The sequence below is a fragment of the Ovis canadensis genome, chromosome 20, assembly GCF_042477335.2.
Source record: "Ovis canadensis isolate MfBH-ARS-UI-01 breed Bighorn chromosome 20, ARS-UI_OviCan_v2, whole genome shotgun sequence".
NCBI lineage: Eukaryota > Metazoa > Chordata > Mammalia > Artiodactyla > Bovidae > Ovis > Ovis canadensis.
Window position 1 is genome coordinate 38,820,886 of NC_091264.1, and position 19,958 is coordinate 38,840,843.

At 39.1% G+C, this 19,958-nt stretch overlaps 1 protein-coding gene across 4 annotated transcripts in view; it reads right to left on the reverse strand.

The window, feature by feature from the left end:
* Nucleotides 1-277: 277 nt before the first annotated feature.
* PKHD1 (PKHD1 ciliary IPT domain containing fibrocystin/polyductin) overlaps nucleotides 278-19,958 on the reverse strand; it is a 456,884-nt gene continuing 437,203 nt past the window's right edge. For 3 of the 4 annotated variants that reach the window (XM_069562808.1, XM_069562806.1, XM_069562803.1), the window contains exon 67: nucleotides 11,102-12,356. In XM_069562808.1, coding sequence (XP_069418909.1) covers nucleotides 11,902-12,356 — 455 coding nt within the window. In that variant the 3' untranslated portion in view covers nucleotides 11,102-11,901. Of the gene's footprint in view, nucleotides 1,427-11,101; nucleotides 12,357-19,958 lie in introns of those variants that run through there. The other variant, XM_069562807.1, reaches the window with a different exon arrangement.

Here is a 19,958-nt window from a genome sequence, read left to right on the forward strand (position 1 = left end):
AGTTTGAAGGAATAATGCAGAAATGATAGGTCCAGAGCTTGAAATACATCTGCGATGAGCTGGTTTGAAAACAAAAGGGTTGGAAACTAAGACTGAAAGAAATAAAATAAGACAAAGATCTAGGCAAACCCAAAATATACATGTTAATGACCTTACAAATTTGCCTTACATTAGTGCTGCATTTATGTTCTTCACATGTATCATTAATACCCATTTTTAAAGCAAAATACCCTATTTTAGTTATTTTGTACACAAAAATACCAAAAAGGAAGAATAGTTAAGAAATCAAATATGTTTAATTAAGCAATCAAGGATTGTGGATTCCAGTACAATAATTCAAGTTAAAATTTCTACATTTCCATATAAACTCTCTTCTTGTGCAGAAAGTAGTGTGGCATTATTTTTAAATTCTAAATATAGCACCCTCTGGGCATCAGATCTCAGGGGCCAACTTTTGCTAGGTAAGAAATGTTACAGCTCTTCTGGAAAATGAATGCACTATTTAGCCCAATACTTGACTTAATTTTCAGATATTAAATGCAAAACTGTATCTAACTGGGTTTTATCTTTTAATTCAAAGCATTTGTTTATGCAACATCAGTTGTGTTCTAGCACGTTCCTAAGCAATACTCACATTCCTTTTTAAGCAATACTCACATTCCTTTTTTAAAAAATATATTTTATTGGTGTTCAGTTGCTTTACAGTGTTGTGTTAGCTTCTACTATACAGCAAACTGAATCAGCAGTGCATATAGTATAAGTATATATACGTATACCCCCTCTCTTGGCCTTTCTTCCCATTCAGGTCACCACAGCACAGTAAGTAGAGCTCTCTGTGCTATGCAGTTTGCGCTCATTAGTTATCTATTTTATACATAACATCAGTAGTGTATATGTGTTAATCCAAATTTCCCTATTCCTCCACGCCCCCCTCCCCCGCTTTCATTTATATTGATTACTTGTAGCTGTCCTAGGAAGAAAGTCTTTAAAGCTTCACCACAAGAAAAGAAAACATAAGAATGCCATTTTCTCAGCTAACAAGTATAATGCTTGAGTTGTTCTCACTTACTTTGGAAGCCTGAATGCTATTTGCCAAGTTTGACTAAGTCAAGGAGATTGTTTCCAGATACAGCTATAAGTTTATTTTGCTCAAAACCATTTCCCTAAAATAAAGTCTACAATGTTAATAATTTATTAGAGTGTGTGTGTGTGCGTGCACGCGCTAAGTCACTTCAGTTGTGTCCAACTCTCTGCGACCCTATGGACCATAGCCCACCAGCCTCCTCTGTTTATGGAATTCTCCAGGCAAGAATACTTGAGTGGGTTGCCATGCCCCTCTTGCAGGGGATCTTCCTGATCCAGGGATCAAACCCGTGTCTTTTATGTCTCCTGCCTTGGCAGGTGTGTTCTTTACCACTGGCGCCACCTGGGAAGCATTATCAGAGTATAAGACATGACTATTTTATGTGGTTTATGATAACAATATATTAGGGTGACCAACTCATCATTGTATGCGTGGAACTTTCTGGGGTTTTCTGGTTTTTGCACTGAGTCTTATATCCTGGAAACCCCCCAATCTCAGGCAAATCAGAACAGGCATTCTAAATAAAGATCTGTTCCTGATAAAATGTCATTTCAAAAATAGTCTATCCACTTAATTTGAAGAAATTAAAAGAAAATAGATTTAATAAATTACCTTCTTTCTTAAAAAAAAAAGAGAACAGTATTTACATTTTTCATTCAAATTCATCAAGTGCTTTCTCTGCATTCATTTTTGTCTCCAATTTTGGGTTATTTTTTATACAATAAATATACAATCAAAATTGGTTTCAGCTTTTAAGATCCCCAGGTTAAGATTTTTCTCTACACACAGTCAGACACCACTGGACAAAACCCCAGACAAGCCTGTAATTGTGCACATACACCCAGAATGAAGCATCTATATTTATAATGCAATTTCAAGACAGTGTATCAGATTTAAGATCTTTATTATCTCTGAGACAGGACAGCATGTAGATAAATGTCCTCATGGTCCAAGCTTTCAAAGAATGTCACCATTTATTCTGCGGATATGCATCCTTGCACAGCCATGAGTCGGGACTGTGCATGACACAGCTAAATACAATTCTGTTCCCCCAGTCCCCGACTTCTCCTCCTTTGCCCCTGAATCTTCCCTTGTCTCTTCTCTGCTCCCTCCTTCAGATGTTCATTTTGAAGATACGCTTTTCACTGGGATTAATACAAGGTTTGCATTTACAATTTTCATTTACCAAACAGAAAAATATTTTACTAGAAAGGAATGGTATTAAGGAGAAATGATTTTCCGTGTGCCCCGAGGCTGGGCATAGGCAGGATTTGATTTGCTATGTTCAGCTGGAATCTGCATTGATACGTGGCAATGAGAGGGGGTGTTTAATAAAATTTACATTTCATTTTCTCACTTGACATCAGTCTCCTGTCACTCATGGAACTGATGGGGATCCTGCAAATAACTTTCATCAGAATCTAGTTGGGAAGATACTGGGAAATGAGAAGACAGAAGGGAGAGAGGAAGACAAGGACAGTCTGGCTTGTTTTCATCTCGTGGTTCTGGGATGGGAACATATCCATGGTGTCTGGAAGTCCTAAGAGCCAGCATCCTCCACCCTGAAGAAGCGAGCGCCAGTGGGACACCTGGGGAGACCCCAGGACTGATGCCATCCAGCTGCCCACAGGGGGACCTGCAGGTTGAGTGAGGGCTTTAAGCTTCTAGGAGCTAGAAGTGATTCATGTCTGCTGAAAATGAGAACAGGGGACACCCAAGAGACAGGAGCAAATACAAGAGGACTGGTCTTCCCCTTGTTTATGGAAACCATAGCGTCTCTATAGCTGTGTAACGAATCACCACAACTTACCAACTTAAAACAGTACCCACATTGGAATCGCACTCAGTCATAGGGAAGAGGGAAATCCTGCCATCAGCAACAACACAGTGAACCTGAAGAACATTCTCTAAGTGAAAGAAGCCAACATAGATCAAGTCAGGCATGGGCACTTTATTTAATCACGTGGTGGTTGATAAAGCAGATGGCATCTTAAACTCTGCCTGCCATATTGTCCTATGTACGACCAGTGGCGCCTGCTCAGGAGAGACAGAATGCACGTTGTGGAGGTCAGCTGGTGCCTTCCTAGAATTCTGAAGATCAAGAAGGTAAAAGGCAAGGCATGGGATGAGGTCCTCCTCAGGGAGGCATCTGAGAATCAGGAGGGTGTATAGGGTTACCGTGAATCCCAAAAAGAATCCCATACGGGTCTGTTTCGTTGAATGTCAGAAATAACCAGGGCAATCTGGCAAAGGCAGTAAGCTCTTATTCAGCAGGTGAGGACTCTGTGAGCCAGAAGATACGAGTTACACGTTGATGAATGTCTTAACACATGTCCCCTTCATAAGAATAAAAGGAGACATAGAAGTCATGATTACTTTCCATCCATCAGGAAAGTACTATTCAACAATAGTTTGGCATATTTCTCAATACAATCTGAGTCAAAATGGTTCTTCCTCACTTAACTTGATATGAAAAGCAAAGAAGGAATCTAGAGAAACAGCCTCTGCAAGCCCCAGTGGATGGTTCAGGGTTGTTTGGGCAGAAAATTCCAATGTGGGCACTAGGGGTGGGCATGGTGTGTGGGTGGGCACATCCTCCTGGCTTCATGGTCGGACTGCCTACATAGAAGAGTGAATGAGGGTGGAGTCCTCTAGAGCAAGGGCCTGGAGTGGAAACCATTATCTGAGTCTAAAAGCAGCATTGGCTAGAGTGCCAAATATTTTGATCCAAACTTTCTTTGGTATATGAAGAAATTAGATCTCATTTATCTCATTTATCCCCTTCATTAGCTAAATTAGACAAGAGAAACAGCATTTAACTAGGCCTGTCATATTCGACTCTTAGCGACCTCATGGACTGCAGCCTACCAGGCTCCTCCATCCATGGATTCTTCACACAAGAGTACTGGAGTGGGGTGCCATTGCCTTCTCCGGTAAAATCTCAACAAAGTAGGATGCTGAAATACATGCAAAATTTACTGACAATTTTCCCCAAGAAGTAAGAATTGTTTCCCAGTGTCTAATCTATTTAGTTACAGTGGGTATTCTTTCATCTGGCCCACTTTAAGTTGAAATCACTTCTACCATCTTTTTATTATCATTTCACATGCTACAAAGTTATGAATTATTCATCTAGCCATTTATTTTCTATATTCGACACCATTAATTCATTTCCTTAAAGGATCCATGATCTGGGGTTGAGTGACTTTCATGGTTGCTGCTGCTGCTGCTGCTAAGTCACTTCAGTCGTGTCCAACTCTGTGCGACCCCATTGTCAGCAGCCCACCAGGCTCCTCCGTCCCTGGGATTCTCCAGGCAAGAACACTGGAGTGGGGTACCATGTCCTTCTCCAATGCATGAAAGTGAAGAGTGAAAGTGAAGTCACTCAGTCGTGTCTGACTCTTAGCGACCCCATGGACTGCAGCCCATCAGGCTGCTCCAACCATGGGATTTTCCAGGCAAGAGTACTGGAGTGGGTCGCCATTGCCTTCTCCGGACTTTTATGGTTAAATTTATATATTTTTCTTTTACCTGAAACATCACTTTTTAAATCTATTTAAATCCTCTCTCTTCTCTTATGAACCACTAATGTTTTCCTTCCCTATTTCAAGTCTTTCTCCCCTTATTACAAATAGCATTATCCTCTCTTTGCAATTTTTGTCTAGTATAGAAAAAGATTCATCTATGGAGAGAATTATCAAAATGTTTAAAATAGTCTAGAAAAAAGATCCTGTGATCTTTAATCATTCCTAGACAGGAACAAAACTTAGACTGGTTTCTGACATCGCTTCTGAAACACTACAGTCCGAAAGTATTGGGTTGATGTTTCTAGAATTTTGCAGAGTAAAGATTGGGATTCCAGTATATTATACTCAGGTTGCTTTTCACAGTGAAAGCTGCTGTTTTCTATGACAAAGGGGTCCAGAAAAGATACATCCCACTAGTTCAATATTAGCTCTCAGATCTGAGCCTGGGCAGGCTCAGTGAGATATTTTTCTTGGTGTCTGATGAGGTTTTGGATCAAGAATCAAAGTTTGGGGCTTCCTTGGTGGTCCAGTGGTTAAGAATCTGCCTTGCAATGCAGAGGACACTGGTTCATCCATGGTTCATCACATGCCACAGGGCAACTAAGCCTATGTACCACAACTACTAAACCCACACTCTGGGGCCTGGAAGTCAGAACTACTGAGCCCACATGCTGCAACTACGAAGTGTGCAGGCCCTAGAGCTGGTGCTCTGCAACAAGGGAAGCCACCACAATACAACACCTGCACACCACAACTAGAGAGTAGCCTCTGCTCACTGCCACTGCAACTAGAGAAAGCCCTGCACAGCAACAAAGACGCAGTGCAGCCAAAGATGAATAAATATTTTTTTTTTAAAAAAAGAACCAAAGTTGAGCCTTCAGTCTATGGCTTATTATGTTCGGTGATGAAAGAGTGAATCAAGGAGAGAAGGTATCGCAAAGGTCAAGAGAGGAAACTGTTTCAAGAATGGGGAAGAGAAAGGATGGGGTTAACATGCAGGATGAAGACAGGCTCATTCTTTAGAATTGGCAATATGGAGGTTGCTGGTAATTGCCGTAAGAGCAGCCTCTTCTGCAGAGGAGTCAGAAGTGTATTGGAATGCCTGGAAGAATAAATGAAAATGGAAGTAACTTAACCTGTGAACAAAAGTCTCAAACAGTGTTAACGGAATGGGTTAAGAAAATGGGAAGAGATATGAAGGGGCCTATAGAATCAAAGAATGTCTGATTTTTTTTTTCTTTTAAGTGGGAGCTACTCAATCATGTTGGACAGTTATGGGGACACTCCAGTAGATGGGGAGAGATTTATGCTTTTGAAAAGAGAGGTGAGAACTGAGTCAGTGGCATCCCTGAGAACAGAATAAAGATAGGTGGAAAAAATTTCAATGAGAAAAAAATGGTTGGTATTACTAATGTATAGCCCAAATTTATAGCACTTCTAGAGTTGTCAGAATTATAGATAAGTACACAGGATTATTTATTTACTCCCAAATTTTAAGAAAAATTAAAGATTTTTTTGATGTGGACCACTTTTAAAGCCTTTATTGAATTTATTACCATATTGCTTCTGTTTTATGTTTCGGTTTTTTTGACTGTGAAGTATGTGTGACCTTAGTTCCCCGAACAGGTATCAAACCAGCACCCCCTGCATTGGAAAGGGAAGTCTTAAAAACCAGACTGCCAGTGAAGTCCCTAAGAAACTTTGGAGCATATTATTTTTCCCACCATACCCTTTGAAGCCCATGGCCTTTTGACTTAAGCCTCTATCTCTCGAAAGTCTGAGTCTCTGGAGCCTACTTAATAAGTGCGTTGTGACAGCTGCTACCAAGAGGCAGCTTTTGTGTTTAGGGTTATAGCATACTTGGTCTAGGTTTAGAATAAGTCCTCGTGGAGCAGGGCTGGAAGAAGTGCAGGCTGTGGCACTGATCTGGTGAGAGGCGTGTTATCCAGCAGGAATTCTCAGCGCTATGAGTGTCATGTCGGGTCCACTCGTGACTTAGGGTTAGCAACCGCTTCCCCATTGTTTCCTCAATATGAATAATGGAAAAGCCATTCTTTCATATTCGAATCTTACTAAGAGATATTGAGCCCATAGACATACACACCTGTACACTAAGGCCCTTCACACAGAGGGGCCCCTGGTGACATGCCCTGTATGACATTCCAGGGACACTGTGATGAGAACATAGACTCGTCAGCACTTTATTCATTGCCCACTATGGAACACTCTTTTCCTCATTCAGAGATTTTCCCTACTCTTTCTTTTATTCCCAGTCCATTCATCTTCTCTGTCCACTCTTTATTTCTCCCACAGATATTTGTCTCCTCTTTCTTTGCAAAAGTTTTTTCCTATAAGCAATTTCTAGGCCTGGGTATTGCTAACCTTTGGACAACGAACAGATGGAGAAAATATTTCTAAATTTTATTTTTATTAGTAGTATATTTTAAGAAAATTTGAAATTCAAAAAGATATAAAAGATGAAGTACAAGTCTCCTCATATTCCCTACTCCATTATCTAAAGGTAGCTCATTTTAAAATATGTATTGGCTATTTCTCCATAATTTTTCTGTACATAAATCAACTATAGATAAAAACACACTATACCCATTTTTTGCAACTTGCTTTATGTTTTTTTAGCCTAATGGTATATCTTGAATAATTTTCTACATCAGTCATTCTACTGGATAGATGTACCACTAAATTAAGGAAAATTTTAAAAAGAAGCAGATACATTAATTTTTCCCCCCAATTTTGCCTTGTACCTTTGTAAGGATTCAGTAACTGTTTATTATATAAAGTGGAGAGAAGAATGATATTTCTCACATTTTTGAAAAGAGATTGATTTTCTTTCCTCTTATTATGGCTACTCATTTTAAAATAAAAGATATAGTGATAATAATAAATGAGGCATCATTTTTGAGACTGAAATAAGGAATGATATGGAGAAATCAGCTTCCCAGGTGGCTCAGTGGTAAAGAATATGCCTGTGGCACCTGCAAGAGTCGCAGGTTTGATTTCTGGGTGGGGAGGATCCCCTAGAGAAGGAAATAGCAACCTACTCCAGTATTCTTGCCTGGGAAATCCCATGGACAGAGGAGACTGGCAGGCTACCGTCCATGGAGTGGCAGAGTCTGACACCACTTAGCAATTGAGGACACATGCACAGAGATATCAACTCACACTCCAGTAAATTCTAGAAAGTCCTACCAATGTGTTAAACAAAACTTCTGTCTCAAAACAGAACAGATTGATGGGTAGAATCTATTCTTTTTCTGAATTGTTCCAAGCAGACATCTCCAGTCTGTTTTGAGGTAGAAGAAATGTTTGTAAACAACCAAATCTATGAATTTGACCATTTAAACCTCATTTAACTTAAAAAACTACATTCTGGAAATATGGTTTGTCTCTCACATATGTCTGTAATTGGTCACAGTGACATAGTGTAAGCTGAAATCAATTGTTCTACATCCAGTACGGTAATTCCTTCTGCTTATAGTTCTTTTAACATTGACACTGAATACAAGTTCTGGAAACAAAATATGGAATAAATACATGAATTTTAAATGACATAATTAATTAAAATCCTTTACTTTCATTGACATGTACATGACATTTTATGGAAGCTTAGTTGAATAATATTTGCGTGTGATCTATATTCAGTTTCATCATATTCATTTTGCATATAGTTTGCATACATTTCAATGTACAGTAATTTTATACATTTGGAGTTAGATTGCTAGAAGGAAGGGAATCACTCAACTGAATAATCTATGAAAGGGGAGGGCTCTGAAGGACTAAATCCTCTTGGTACTCAACAGCCTCTTTGGGTGATGAGATGGGCAAGTCTGCTTCAGAATACAACCTTGGTTAGATTGGCCAAGGCTTTCTCTCTGAGAGACACATGAAGCTCTGTCAGAGACTGGTGCCTTTCCTGTACACAATTCCCCAAACTCAAGAGATAATGAAAACTACTCCAGCTACCATCATTCCTCTCAGCTTTAACATCCATAAATATTTACAAATAATTTTGAACGGTCTAGAATTTTAGTTTGTTCAATATCTTGGGGGAAAGGAGTCCTTCAAACATAGAAAATCAGAAATGGGAGACAAGAAGTTCTTTGAAATTACACAGGAACAAGACATTTTAAATTACTTATTTGAAGAAAGGGTAAGATTTGATACTGCTGGGAAACATTTACTGGGTCCCCTATGTTAATGGTCTGAGTAAGTTTGTGGTTGGCTTTATCTAATCAGCTCATCTTCAGACATAAATGAACCAAGAACTGCTCTATTTGCCTCTAGCATTTACCCAATTCTCCCATTTTTGGATGAGGAAAACAAAGACTGCCTTAACTATGGGTTGGGAATTCTGGCCAGACTCTGAAATCCCAAGACACATGCAAGAGCCTTCCATGTTACTCTGGATAATTCTGGTTGCTATTCAGGTTCAAAGAGTCCATTCTGGACTTGGGGATCCTAGATTTTGGTGGCATAGAGTTAATAGGGAACTTGGGAACTCTAGATGTTCCCAAACAAGCATAGGATCAAACTTGCCTTCCAGAAAGATCAGGGTTTAGCACATGGGGGATGGAAAAGAAGATAGTAGAAATTGGGAGAAGGGTAAAGAAGGTGCAGAAATGACAGCTGGTAGCTGACTTTGGCAGAGAAGGCAATGGCACCCCACTCCAGTACTCTTGCCTGGAAAATCCCATGGACAGAGGAGCCTGGTAGGCTGCAGTCCATGGGGTCGTTAAGAGTCGGACACGACTGAGCTACTTCACTTTCACTTTCATGCATTGGAAAAGGAAATGGCAACCCACTCCAGTGTTCTTGCCTGGAGAATCCCAGGGATGGCAGAGCCTCGTGAGCTGCCATCTATGGGGTCGCACAGAGTTGGGCACAACTGAAGCAACTTAGCAGAAGCAGCACCAGCTGACTTTGGGGAAGGGTTAGATAGAAAAATTCAAGTCGTGGGTGATTTCTAGATTTCTGGCCTGAATGAGGTCATGCCATGTATTGTGTGAGGGCAATGTAATACTGAAAGACAGAAGACATACTTTCTCGCTAATGCCTTCAAATAATGACTTTCTGCCATCATCTGAAGGATAAATCTAGTGGAAGCTCTCAGTAGGCAATTTGATAAACAGTATAGAGTTCAGGAAAGACACCTGAGTTGGAACTGGAGGTGGTGAAAGGGAGAGTGTATAGACAGACCCTTAGTAAGCAGTTTTTATATTTCTCAAAAGCCTTAACTACAAATGCGTTTGTACTAAAGAATCATAGCTCTCTGAGGACCCGGAGAATCTAGCATAATGTCCTGGGGAAGGCTGCCTACCTCCTTTCAGAGGCAGCTTTAAGGTCTGAGATATCAGTAAGACATCTAAAGAATGGACACAGAAATTGGGAACTTTCCCACCAGCTTGTGTAGAGTGAGACATACTTTCTCACTGATGCTCTCAGACAATGACTTTCTGCCAGTAGTACCTCCTCTGGGGCTAATTCCAGGACATTATTATTTAAAATTCTGCCATAGAAGAGTGTTTTTCCTTCCTCTGTTCTAATGCAAACGTAAGACATCCCTTTCATCTTTCAGAGACTGGAAAATCCTGGTTTAGATAAAAGCTGAGAGCAAGTTCTTACTAGATATTTTCTTTACCTTAGCTGTCTTGGCTTCACTCATTGGTGCAAAAGATCTGCCAGATACACAGTTGGGCTCGCTTAAAGTATCACTCAGTTTGGACATAGATGGGCCCTTTGCAAATGTGTGAATTGGGTGAAGCTTCCTTTCATATCCTTACTCAACTTATCAGCATGGTTAACCCTCTGCTCTGGTTTCAATCTGAACCCTCAGCACAAAGCCTAGAGAGGCTGCACATGGTTCTCCCACACAGTATCTTTCCCCAAAAGCAGTTCTCTAATATTTCTCTAATAATTAAGTTAGCTGATAATCCACTTGGCTACTTGGTCATCTCTGTTTTCCCAATAGTTTCCTTCCACTTTTTTTTATGTGGCTCAATTATTAAAAGAAAGAACTATTGAAAAAATTACTTGGCCCATGGACCATTTCCTTACCCAGACCTGCTATTCTTATATTCTTGTCCTTAACTAAAATATCAGCAAAGCCCAGGAGAATATAATTTCCAGGTGTCAATACTCACAAGGAGCAAAGATGATGTGTTTGTTCAACTATGGGCTCCTAATAATGAGTGAATTTAAGTTGTGAAATAAAATCAGTTTGTGAAAAATCAGGCAAGTGCCTTATGGTTGGAAGGTAAGCTCTGATAGACCAGAAAGTGGGGTCTTCTCTTCTCCTTCAAATATTCCCATAGGATAAAGAAATGTTTTACTCTAACACTGCAGAAACAGCTGTAGCCATCCAGACTTTGTCATGATCCCTTCAATAAGAGAAGCCCAAAGCACTGTGGGTAATCATTCTAGAACAGAGGTCCCCAAACCTTTTGGTGCCGGGGACCAATTTCATGGAAGAGCATTATATTTATTATGCACTTTATTTTTAATCTAATGCTGCCATTGATCTTACAGGAGGAGGTTGGAAACCCCTGTGGCCTGGAGGTCGGGGACTTTGTCCTAGAAGAAACTTAATGCCACTCCCTACTGTAATAAATCAGCCTGCAGTGGGAAGCCTATCCCTTCTCCAGTGGATCTTCCCGACCTAGGAATCAAATCGGGGTCTCCTGTGTTGCAGGCAGATTCTTTACCAACTGAGCTGTCAGGGAAGCCCCTTGAATAAATCAGCAGTATACCTTTATTAAAATTGCAAAATCAATAAGATAACCAGCTTAAGATAAAAACAAGTAAAAAAATCAGTATTTGGGAACTTATTACTTGCCTAGCATTGGACTAAGATTCATGATTAATAAAAAAGATATGTTAGATATTGTTTCAACCTACATCACTTATATGACTATCTTCCATGTTAAACTTGAAAAGAAAGAATTCAGAATCCATCTTCTCCCTTCTGGGCTTCCAAGATAGCACAGTGGTAAAGAATCTGCCTGCCAATGCAAGAGACACAGGTTCGATCCCTGGGTTGGGAAGAGCCCTTGGAGAAGGAAATGGCAACCCACTCCAGTATTCTGGCCTAGAAAATCTCATGGACAGAGAAGCCTAGTGGGTTACAGTCCACAGGGTCACAAAGAGTTGGACAAGACTGAGCACACACGTGCATATTCTCCCTTCTTAGTCCAAACTGGTCAGGCCTCATCTTCCCTGCTCATCATGATCCAGATATATTTTGAACACTATAAATTGCAGCCCAAATGTCCTCAATCACAGCTGTTCCTGAACAGCCTCTGGATGTACTGAATGGAGGCAGAATGCCTCGGTGGCACCACAGGAGCCTGGCTTCTCCTGGGAAAGCTCTAGACTGATGTGCCCCTTGCCGAGCTGACTCTGGCCCTGCAAACGCTGCCTCTCTCGTCTGAGGTCTGGGCAGAGCAGCAGCAGCTGATCTTGGCCTGCCAGCTGGTATCTCAGCACCTGCTCCTGGGCCCCCTTCCAGCCCCTACTGTCCTGAAGGCACTCCTGCTGAGCAGGAGAGCCTGGAGTACAGGTGTTCCTGTGCGATGTGACGCTGGCAATACTGGGAGCAGGCACAGTGGCCTCTTCTCGGCTGCCACCTTCCTCTCGGACCACACGGTGGCTCACCTTCCTTCTGGACACACCATTCAGGGACTGATGGGAGAGCTGGTTCAGCTTGGCCAGCATGACCTTCATCCTCAAATCTGTGAGAGACAAGAAGGAGGAGAAGAAACAGACTTAGCCCTCAATCAGCTGACTGCATGTTTTGCATATTTAACATTCTTGAAAAGATATCACCAAATAATTGAAGACTGAGTTATATCAACTTACCAATTTCTAAATATCGTTGGGAGTGCACACTTTTTCAAAAAACCCATGTCTCCCACATCCATCAATTAATTAATTGATAATTAATATAAATTGTCTAATACAAATTTGATAATATCGCTTCCCAGAAAAAACTTTTACAATGCTCATAAGAAGTCAATCAGGATTTTTCATTGTAAGCATGGGAGCTTAAATATGAAAATTAAGCTACAATCAGACCTTACTATGGAGGTTAACTCACACCTGCATTAATAAACATAAAACCAGTCTTATTAATACTTTTGACTTTTATGCCAAATTCACAATTTGAATATATTTTATTTTATAAAAACAAACATATGCAGAGATAAATATATAAAAAAACAAGTATCTATAAGACTGTATATATATAATTACTCACCTATAAGAATCATCTTAAAACACACCCTAGGCCTGAAATATTTTTTCCACCTGTCTTTCAAAACCCTCTGCCTTCTTTTACTCACCTCCCCAAATTTCTCTCTTTCTTCAGAAAGTATTTCCTAACTCATGAATGTCTAATTCTCAAAATTCATTGGGTATTGAGGGATGTACAAAGCCTAGTTTTATAAACAATAAAGTGCTATAGTTCAACTTTAAAACAATTTTATTAAATTATTTTTTTAATCAAATTAAAGGTAATTCAAGATTGTTAATGCCACTCATACATTTACATTCCAGTATGCATTCCTTGAAGAAAGAAAGGCTAATAATCATTTAAAGTAACACTTTTATAGCAATTATATGCTGGGCACCAGGTTTTATATATATATGTAAATATACATATACATATACATATATATATATATACTAAATTTAATCCTTACAACAACCTTCTGAAGTGTTATTACCATCTCCCTTTTAGAAGGGAGGCCATGAAGATACAGGGATTAAGTAACTTCTCAAGACCACAAATAATATGACAGCACATCTTACTGTACAGAAGTCAAGATCTGTGACTCCAGAGTTGTAGTGAGAGAACCAAACAATGCTGTGTACAATTAAAGCTAGCAAAGGGGAGTTAAGAAGAATGCTTGGCTAAATACATGCATCAGAGTGTAGCACACGTGGGAATGTCATCTTCCATGTGCCTTAGAGTGAAATAAAAGGTTGAGAAATACCCTAAAACCCCTGAGAGGCAGTACTGTCACTGACATTTCCCATCCCTGATTTTCTAATTTCTCATCATCAAATGCATTAATGTGAATTTTTATACATACATACTTTTATATACAAGGTAAATGCTAATTGATAAACCTGTGTATTATACCGCTCTGTCAGTTTACTGAGCCTGTCTTGGCTTATGTTAGGAGAGAATCAGCAAGTCTGTATCACAGTGTAAGAGACAATATTATAGTATAACTATAAATAACATAATATATATATTTGTTTATTAATTTTATTTATTTCTATAAATATAAATAAATGTTATATATATACATATATATATAAACAAGGGCTTCCCTGTTGGCTCAGATGGTAAAGAATTTGCCTGCAAGGCAGGAGACCTGGATTCGATCCCTGAGATGGGAAGATCCCCTGGAGAGGGAAACATATAATATACTGCTGATTTGGAACAGTAAAACAAGATAAAGTAATCATGCTGTTTATATTGTTTTGATGATGTGTCAGTTAATATTCTGTGAAACTCATGTTATCCACATCTTCTCTCCTCTTCCACAGTCATTTCTCCTAGCTTGTAACTGCTATGGTCCCCTAACTATGGGATAATTCTCTTGCTTAGAGCTTCCAGGTTATCCTAGTCTCCCTATGGGATTTCAAATCCTTCCAGAACTGTTTCTTGACAGCTCAAAGGCATTGATTTATGCCTCAATACTTGTTGACTGGAGTTTCTCATTTTACTTGTGCAACTGTTTCTATTATTGGTCACCTTTCCTTATATGACAGTCTCATCTTCTTCTTAGGACTTGGAGTTCCTTCAGGGAAGGAACTTTTTTGCCATCAACCTTGTCCCTCTATTAAGCCCAGCTCTATGCTGAGTCCTGAGTTTGGTGTCATCTCTATAATTACCGCTCCCACCAGGAGGAAAAGACATAGTTTATCAAGATCAGCAAATAACCAAAGAATAGGAATAATAAATTGTCAGGTAGAAGCAAACTTAAAAAAGGAAAATGGGCTTTGAATTTTTATCCCTTGGTAAAACCAATACCACTTCATATAAGGGGAATCAAACACTGCAAGTCACCCATTTTCAATCCATTGAAGATATTGTTATCCTATTTTTGAGAGACCGTCTTTGGAAATCTATTCCCCCTTGTTCTTCGAGTCTGCACCTATTCATGAAAGACTAACACAAGCATAGCTTTCCTTTGCAAGCCCCCAAACATTTAAAAATCTCCCATGAATTATTTACATGGCAGCTCCAATCAGCAACATACCTGACAGACTCCCCAGCCGAAATGAAAGTGCGCTGTGTAAAGGTGTCGAGGGAGGCTGGCCGCCTCCCACTGTGAGGTTATAGACAGAACTAAGTCAGCACACATTATATGTCAGCGCCAACATCAGAAAGAATCCAATCCTTTGATCTTGGACCTCCACAGGAAGCTTAGATCTCAGACAAATTAGATAAAAAATGAATTTATAGCAGATATGTGTCCTAAGGCATTCAGCTGAATGTTTGGGTCTTAGGAAAGGAAGAATAGTGAGTATCAAAACATATGCAACAGCAAGCCTCCTTTCCACCTCCACCTTGTTGGTGAATCCCCATTAAAATGGAAAGATAGGATTTCACATTTCCCCTCTATGTCTCTTAGAGTCCTGTTGGTGGGTTTGATCAAGCTTCAGGGAGACTACGGGAACATATATCCTTACTCTATGAAAAAGAGAAAGGCTTGGTGGTTTGGGGTCCACGCAAGTTCATCCACAGTTGACTGTAATTTTTCTTAGGTATCCTTAACCTCTTCTGGCTTCTAGAACTTTCTTGGGCAACCAATATCCTGAGCCTATGATTTTAAAGATTTGTGTGGGTAGTAGTCATTAGCTTCTTCTTCTTTTTTTTGCTTGTTTTTGATCATTCCCCAGTTTGCTATATTTTTGAGATTCCATATATAAGTGATATCCAGCAGTATTTGTCTTCCTCTGTCTGACCTACGTCACTCACTGGTTTCTTTTGCAATGGGGAAATTAACAATGACTATCCCCTCCCTCCGCACCGCTCCCTCTCTTCATTTTTATAGCCTAGTCTCCATGTGCTGCATTTACTGTAGGATGACTTGGATTCAGTATGAAAGACCCAATATAAGCTCCTCTATCTTGAAGCCTAAATAGGATCTAAAGCAGAAAGGCAGACAGTGGATCAACCAACATAAAGAACAGACTCCACTTTGGCTTCTCATTTGTCAATAAAGGGAACAGTCCTGCCCACATATTGAAGAAGATATACATAATAATTAATAAATAACATTAAATTATTAATTGGAAAGAATTGCTATTAATGATAAACATTAAGTACTGGGCTTCCCTGGTGGCTCAGTGGTAAAGAATTCACCTACCAATACAGGAGACCAGGGTTCAACTCCTGGGTCAGGAAGATCCCCTGGAGAAGGAAATGGCAACCCACTCCAGTATTCTTATCTGGGAAATTCCATATACGGAGGAGCCTGGAATCAAACACAACTTAATTCCCCTGGAGAAGGAAATGGCAACCCACTCCAGTATTCTTATCTGGGAAATTCCACATACGGAGGAGCAAGGAATCAAACACAACTTAATGACTGAGCACGCATGCATTATAAATACTATCATCTACATTTTTTCTACATTATTTGTTCTTTTAAATGAAAAATTATTATCTATTTTTAATAGGAAATGAATGATGAATAAGGTAGTATGGAAATTTTTAAAAGGTAAAGAAAAAGTGCCTTTCATTCCACATTATACTATAAGTGATCTCCAGTTTATTATTCCTGTGATACTCTAGCAATGGTTATGTTTTAGTAAACCTAATTTAACTCATTAATCTACTCAAAGTTTACTTTGGTAATTTTTTGAAGTATGAATCTAGATTACTAAATGTTCTAAGAAGTCAAATTTCTAGCCCCATTCATAGATGAATGCTTCTGTTTTCCTTTATTTTTATTATCTTCATCATAACTTACATTTCTATACCTAATATCTATATCTATACCTAATTGAGATTATTTCTCCTAATGCTCATATATTCTTGTATCAGTATCACGTTGTCTGAAGAATAGTGACATAAGTATTGTGTCTCTGGTTGAGCTACCTTTGCCCATTGCCAAAAATTCCATTTCCTGTAAAAAATTAGTTTTCTGTCATTAATCTACAGTTTCTGAAGAATTTTAGAATCATCTTATACTGTTCTATTCTGGAGTAAATAATTGAAATGGTGTTAAACATTGAGCCACCAGGGATTCCTAAACCAAAGTTAATTTAGAAATAAATATGGTCTTTGCAATATTAATTAATCTAATTAGAAACACACTGTAATTCCCTGTGTATTTGTCCTTAAACTCTTCAATGAAATACAGTTTATTTTCTATGTAAATCCCATATATCTCTTGTTTTTCCCCAAGACAGCATATTCTTTGGTCACTATTATATATTTATCTTTCTTTTTTTTTTTCAGTGATAAATCTTTTTTTTTTAATTTTAGTTTTTTATTTTTTAAATTTTAAGATCTTTAATTCTTACATGCATTCCCAAACATGAACCCCCCACCCACCTCCCTCCCCATAACATCTTTCTGGGTCATCCCCATGCACCAGCCCCAAGCATGCTGCATCCTGCGTCAGACATAGACTGGCGATTCAATTCACATGATAGTATACATGTTAGAATGTCACTCTCCCAAATCATCCCACCCTCTCCCTCTCCCTCTGAGTCCAAAAGTCCGTTATACACATCTGTGTCTCTTTCCCTGTCTTGCATACAGGGTCGTCATTGCCATCTTCCTAAATTCCATATATATGTGTTAGTATACTGTATTGGTGTTATACCCTTGGTTTAAACAATATGATTTTTGCTTAGACTGATGTTATATTTGATGAATTTACTCAAGCTATTAATAAATATAGTAGTTAATGGTTGAATCTTTAAGTTACCATTAAACAATCTTCTGCAAATCATATGTATTTTCTCCAAAATTGTCCTCTAAATTTTGTTTTAAATTTGACTGTTTCTTCCCATTCCAAATATATATGTTATAAAATTTTGGTAAGAATGAGTTCTGTACTTTATCATCACTTAAGTAAAAATTCTTCTAATATTCCATTGTTAAAGATGATACTGGATCTTGGTTGCAAATAGCATTGGAACTCCCCATCTTATTTACCAGGTAGGCTTTTATTCCTGGTAATTTTTAAAAAGTTTTCTTTAAGGAATAAGTGATAGATTATGTTTTTTCAACTAGGAGATGTTCATATCTTTGTATTATATGGTATGGACATGCTATTTATTAATAACTTCCAAATATAGTTTGGCTTTCTTGGGAACTTAGGGCAATTTCTGGTCCTGAACTGTTTTGCTCTTCTCTGCTTCCAAATGTCTTGAGGTCAGCAGCCCCCTCCTCTCCTCTCCCTGCTATTTCTATAGATTTGTACTTAAAAAAGGTAAACTGATAGTCTTTTTATTTTACATTCACAAAACATACCATATATAGTCAGTAAGATTCAAATGTGGTAGAGATCAGAAATTTATGAAGTTAATGTTTACAGTTCACTTGTATGGTATGGACCTCCTTTTCTCCTCAGTTTTCCATCAACACTGGGGACATGGATTTCACATACACAAGCACACAAGTGATTAGAGGCCACAGATCAGGGTACTATTTGGAGAAGGCAGTGCTAAGGTCTCCAGCAATAACTCTACCGCAAAGACAGAGGGAGTCATCAGGAACACAGGGAGAGGGAACTCAGGAGGCCAGCAGACAGCATCACCTAGAAGGAAGGCATCACATCTTGCCCACTGCTCAGTCCCCAAAAGGCAAAATGCAAAAAGGCAAAATGGCTGTCTGACAAGGCCTTACAAACAGCTGAAGAAAGAAGAGAGGCTAAAAGCAAAAGAGAAAAGGAAAGATATATCCATTTGAAGGCAGAGTTCCAAAGTGTAGCAAGGAGAGATAAGAAAGCCTTCCTCAGTGATCAATGCAAAGAAGTAGAGGAAAACAGTAGAATGGGAAAGACTAGAGATCTGTTCAAGAAGATTACAGCTACCAAGGGAACATTTCATGCAAAGATGGGCTCGATAAAGGACAGAAATGTTATGGACCTAACAGAAGCAGAAGATATTAAGAAGAGGTGGCAAGAATACACAGAAGAACTGTACAAAAAAGATCTTCATGACCCAGATAATCATGATGATGTGATCACTCACCTAGAGCCAGACATCCTGGAATGTGAGGTCAAGTGGGCTTTAGGAGGCATCACTATGAACAAAGCTAGTGGAGGTGATGGAATTTCAGCTGAGCTATTTCAAATCCTGAGACATGATGCTGTGAAAGTGTTGCACTCAATATACCAGCAAATTTGGAAAACTCAGCAGTGGCCACAGAACTGGAAAAGGTCAGTTTTCATTCCAATCCCAAAGAAAGGCAATGTCAAAGAATGCTCAAATTACCACACATTTGCACTCATCTCACACGCTAGCAAAGTAATGCTCAAAATTCTCCAAGCCAGGCTTCAGCAATACATGAACCATGAACTTCCAAATGTTCAAGCTGGATTTAGAAAAGGCAGAGGAACCAGAGATCAAATTGCCAACATCCGCTGGATCACAGAAAAAGCAAGAGAGTCCAGAAAAACATCTACTTTTGCTTTATTGATTATGCCAAAGCCTTTGACTGTGTGGATCACAACAAACTGTGGAAAATTCTGAAGGAGATGGGAATACCAGGCCACCTGACCTGCCTCGAGAAATCTGTATGCAGGTCAAGAAGCACCAGTTAGAACTGGACATGGAACAACAGACTGGTTCCAAATTGGGAAAGGAGTACTTCAAGGCTGTATATTGTCACCCTGCTTATTTAACTTATATGCAGAGTACATCATGCAAAATGCCAGACTGGATGAAGCACAAACTGGAATCAAGATTGCTGGGAGAAATAACTTCAGATATGCAGATGACACCATCCTTATGGCAAAAAGCAATGAAGAACTAAAGAGCCTCTTGATGAAAGTGAAAGGAGAGAGTGTTAAAGTTGGCTTAAAACTCAACATTTAGAAAACTAAGATCATGGCATCCAGTTCCATTACTTCACAGCAAATAGATGAGGAAACAATGGAAACAGTGAGAGATTTTTTTTAGAGGGCTCCAAAATCACTACAGATGGTGACTGCATCCATGAAATTAAAACAGATGTTGGATGTTGCTTACGCTTTGGGAGGAAAGCTATGACCAATCTAGACAGCTTATTAAAAAGCAGAGACATTACTTTGCCATAAAAGTTCCATCTAGTCAAAGCTACGGTTTATCCAGTAGTC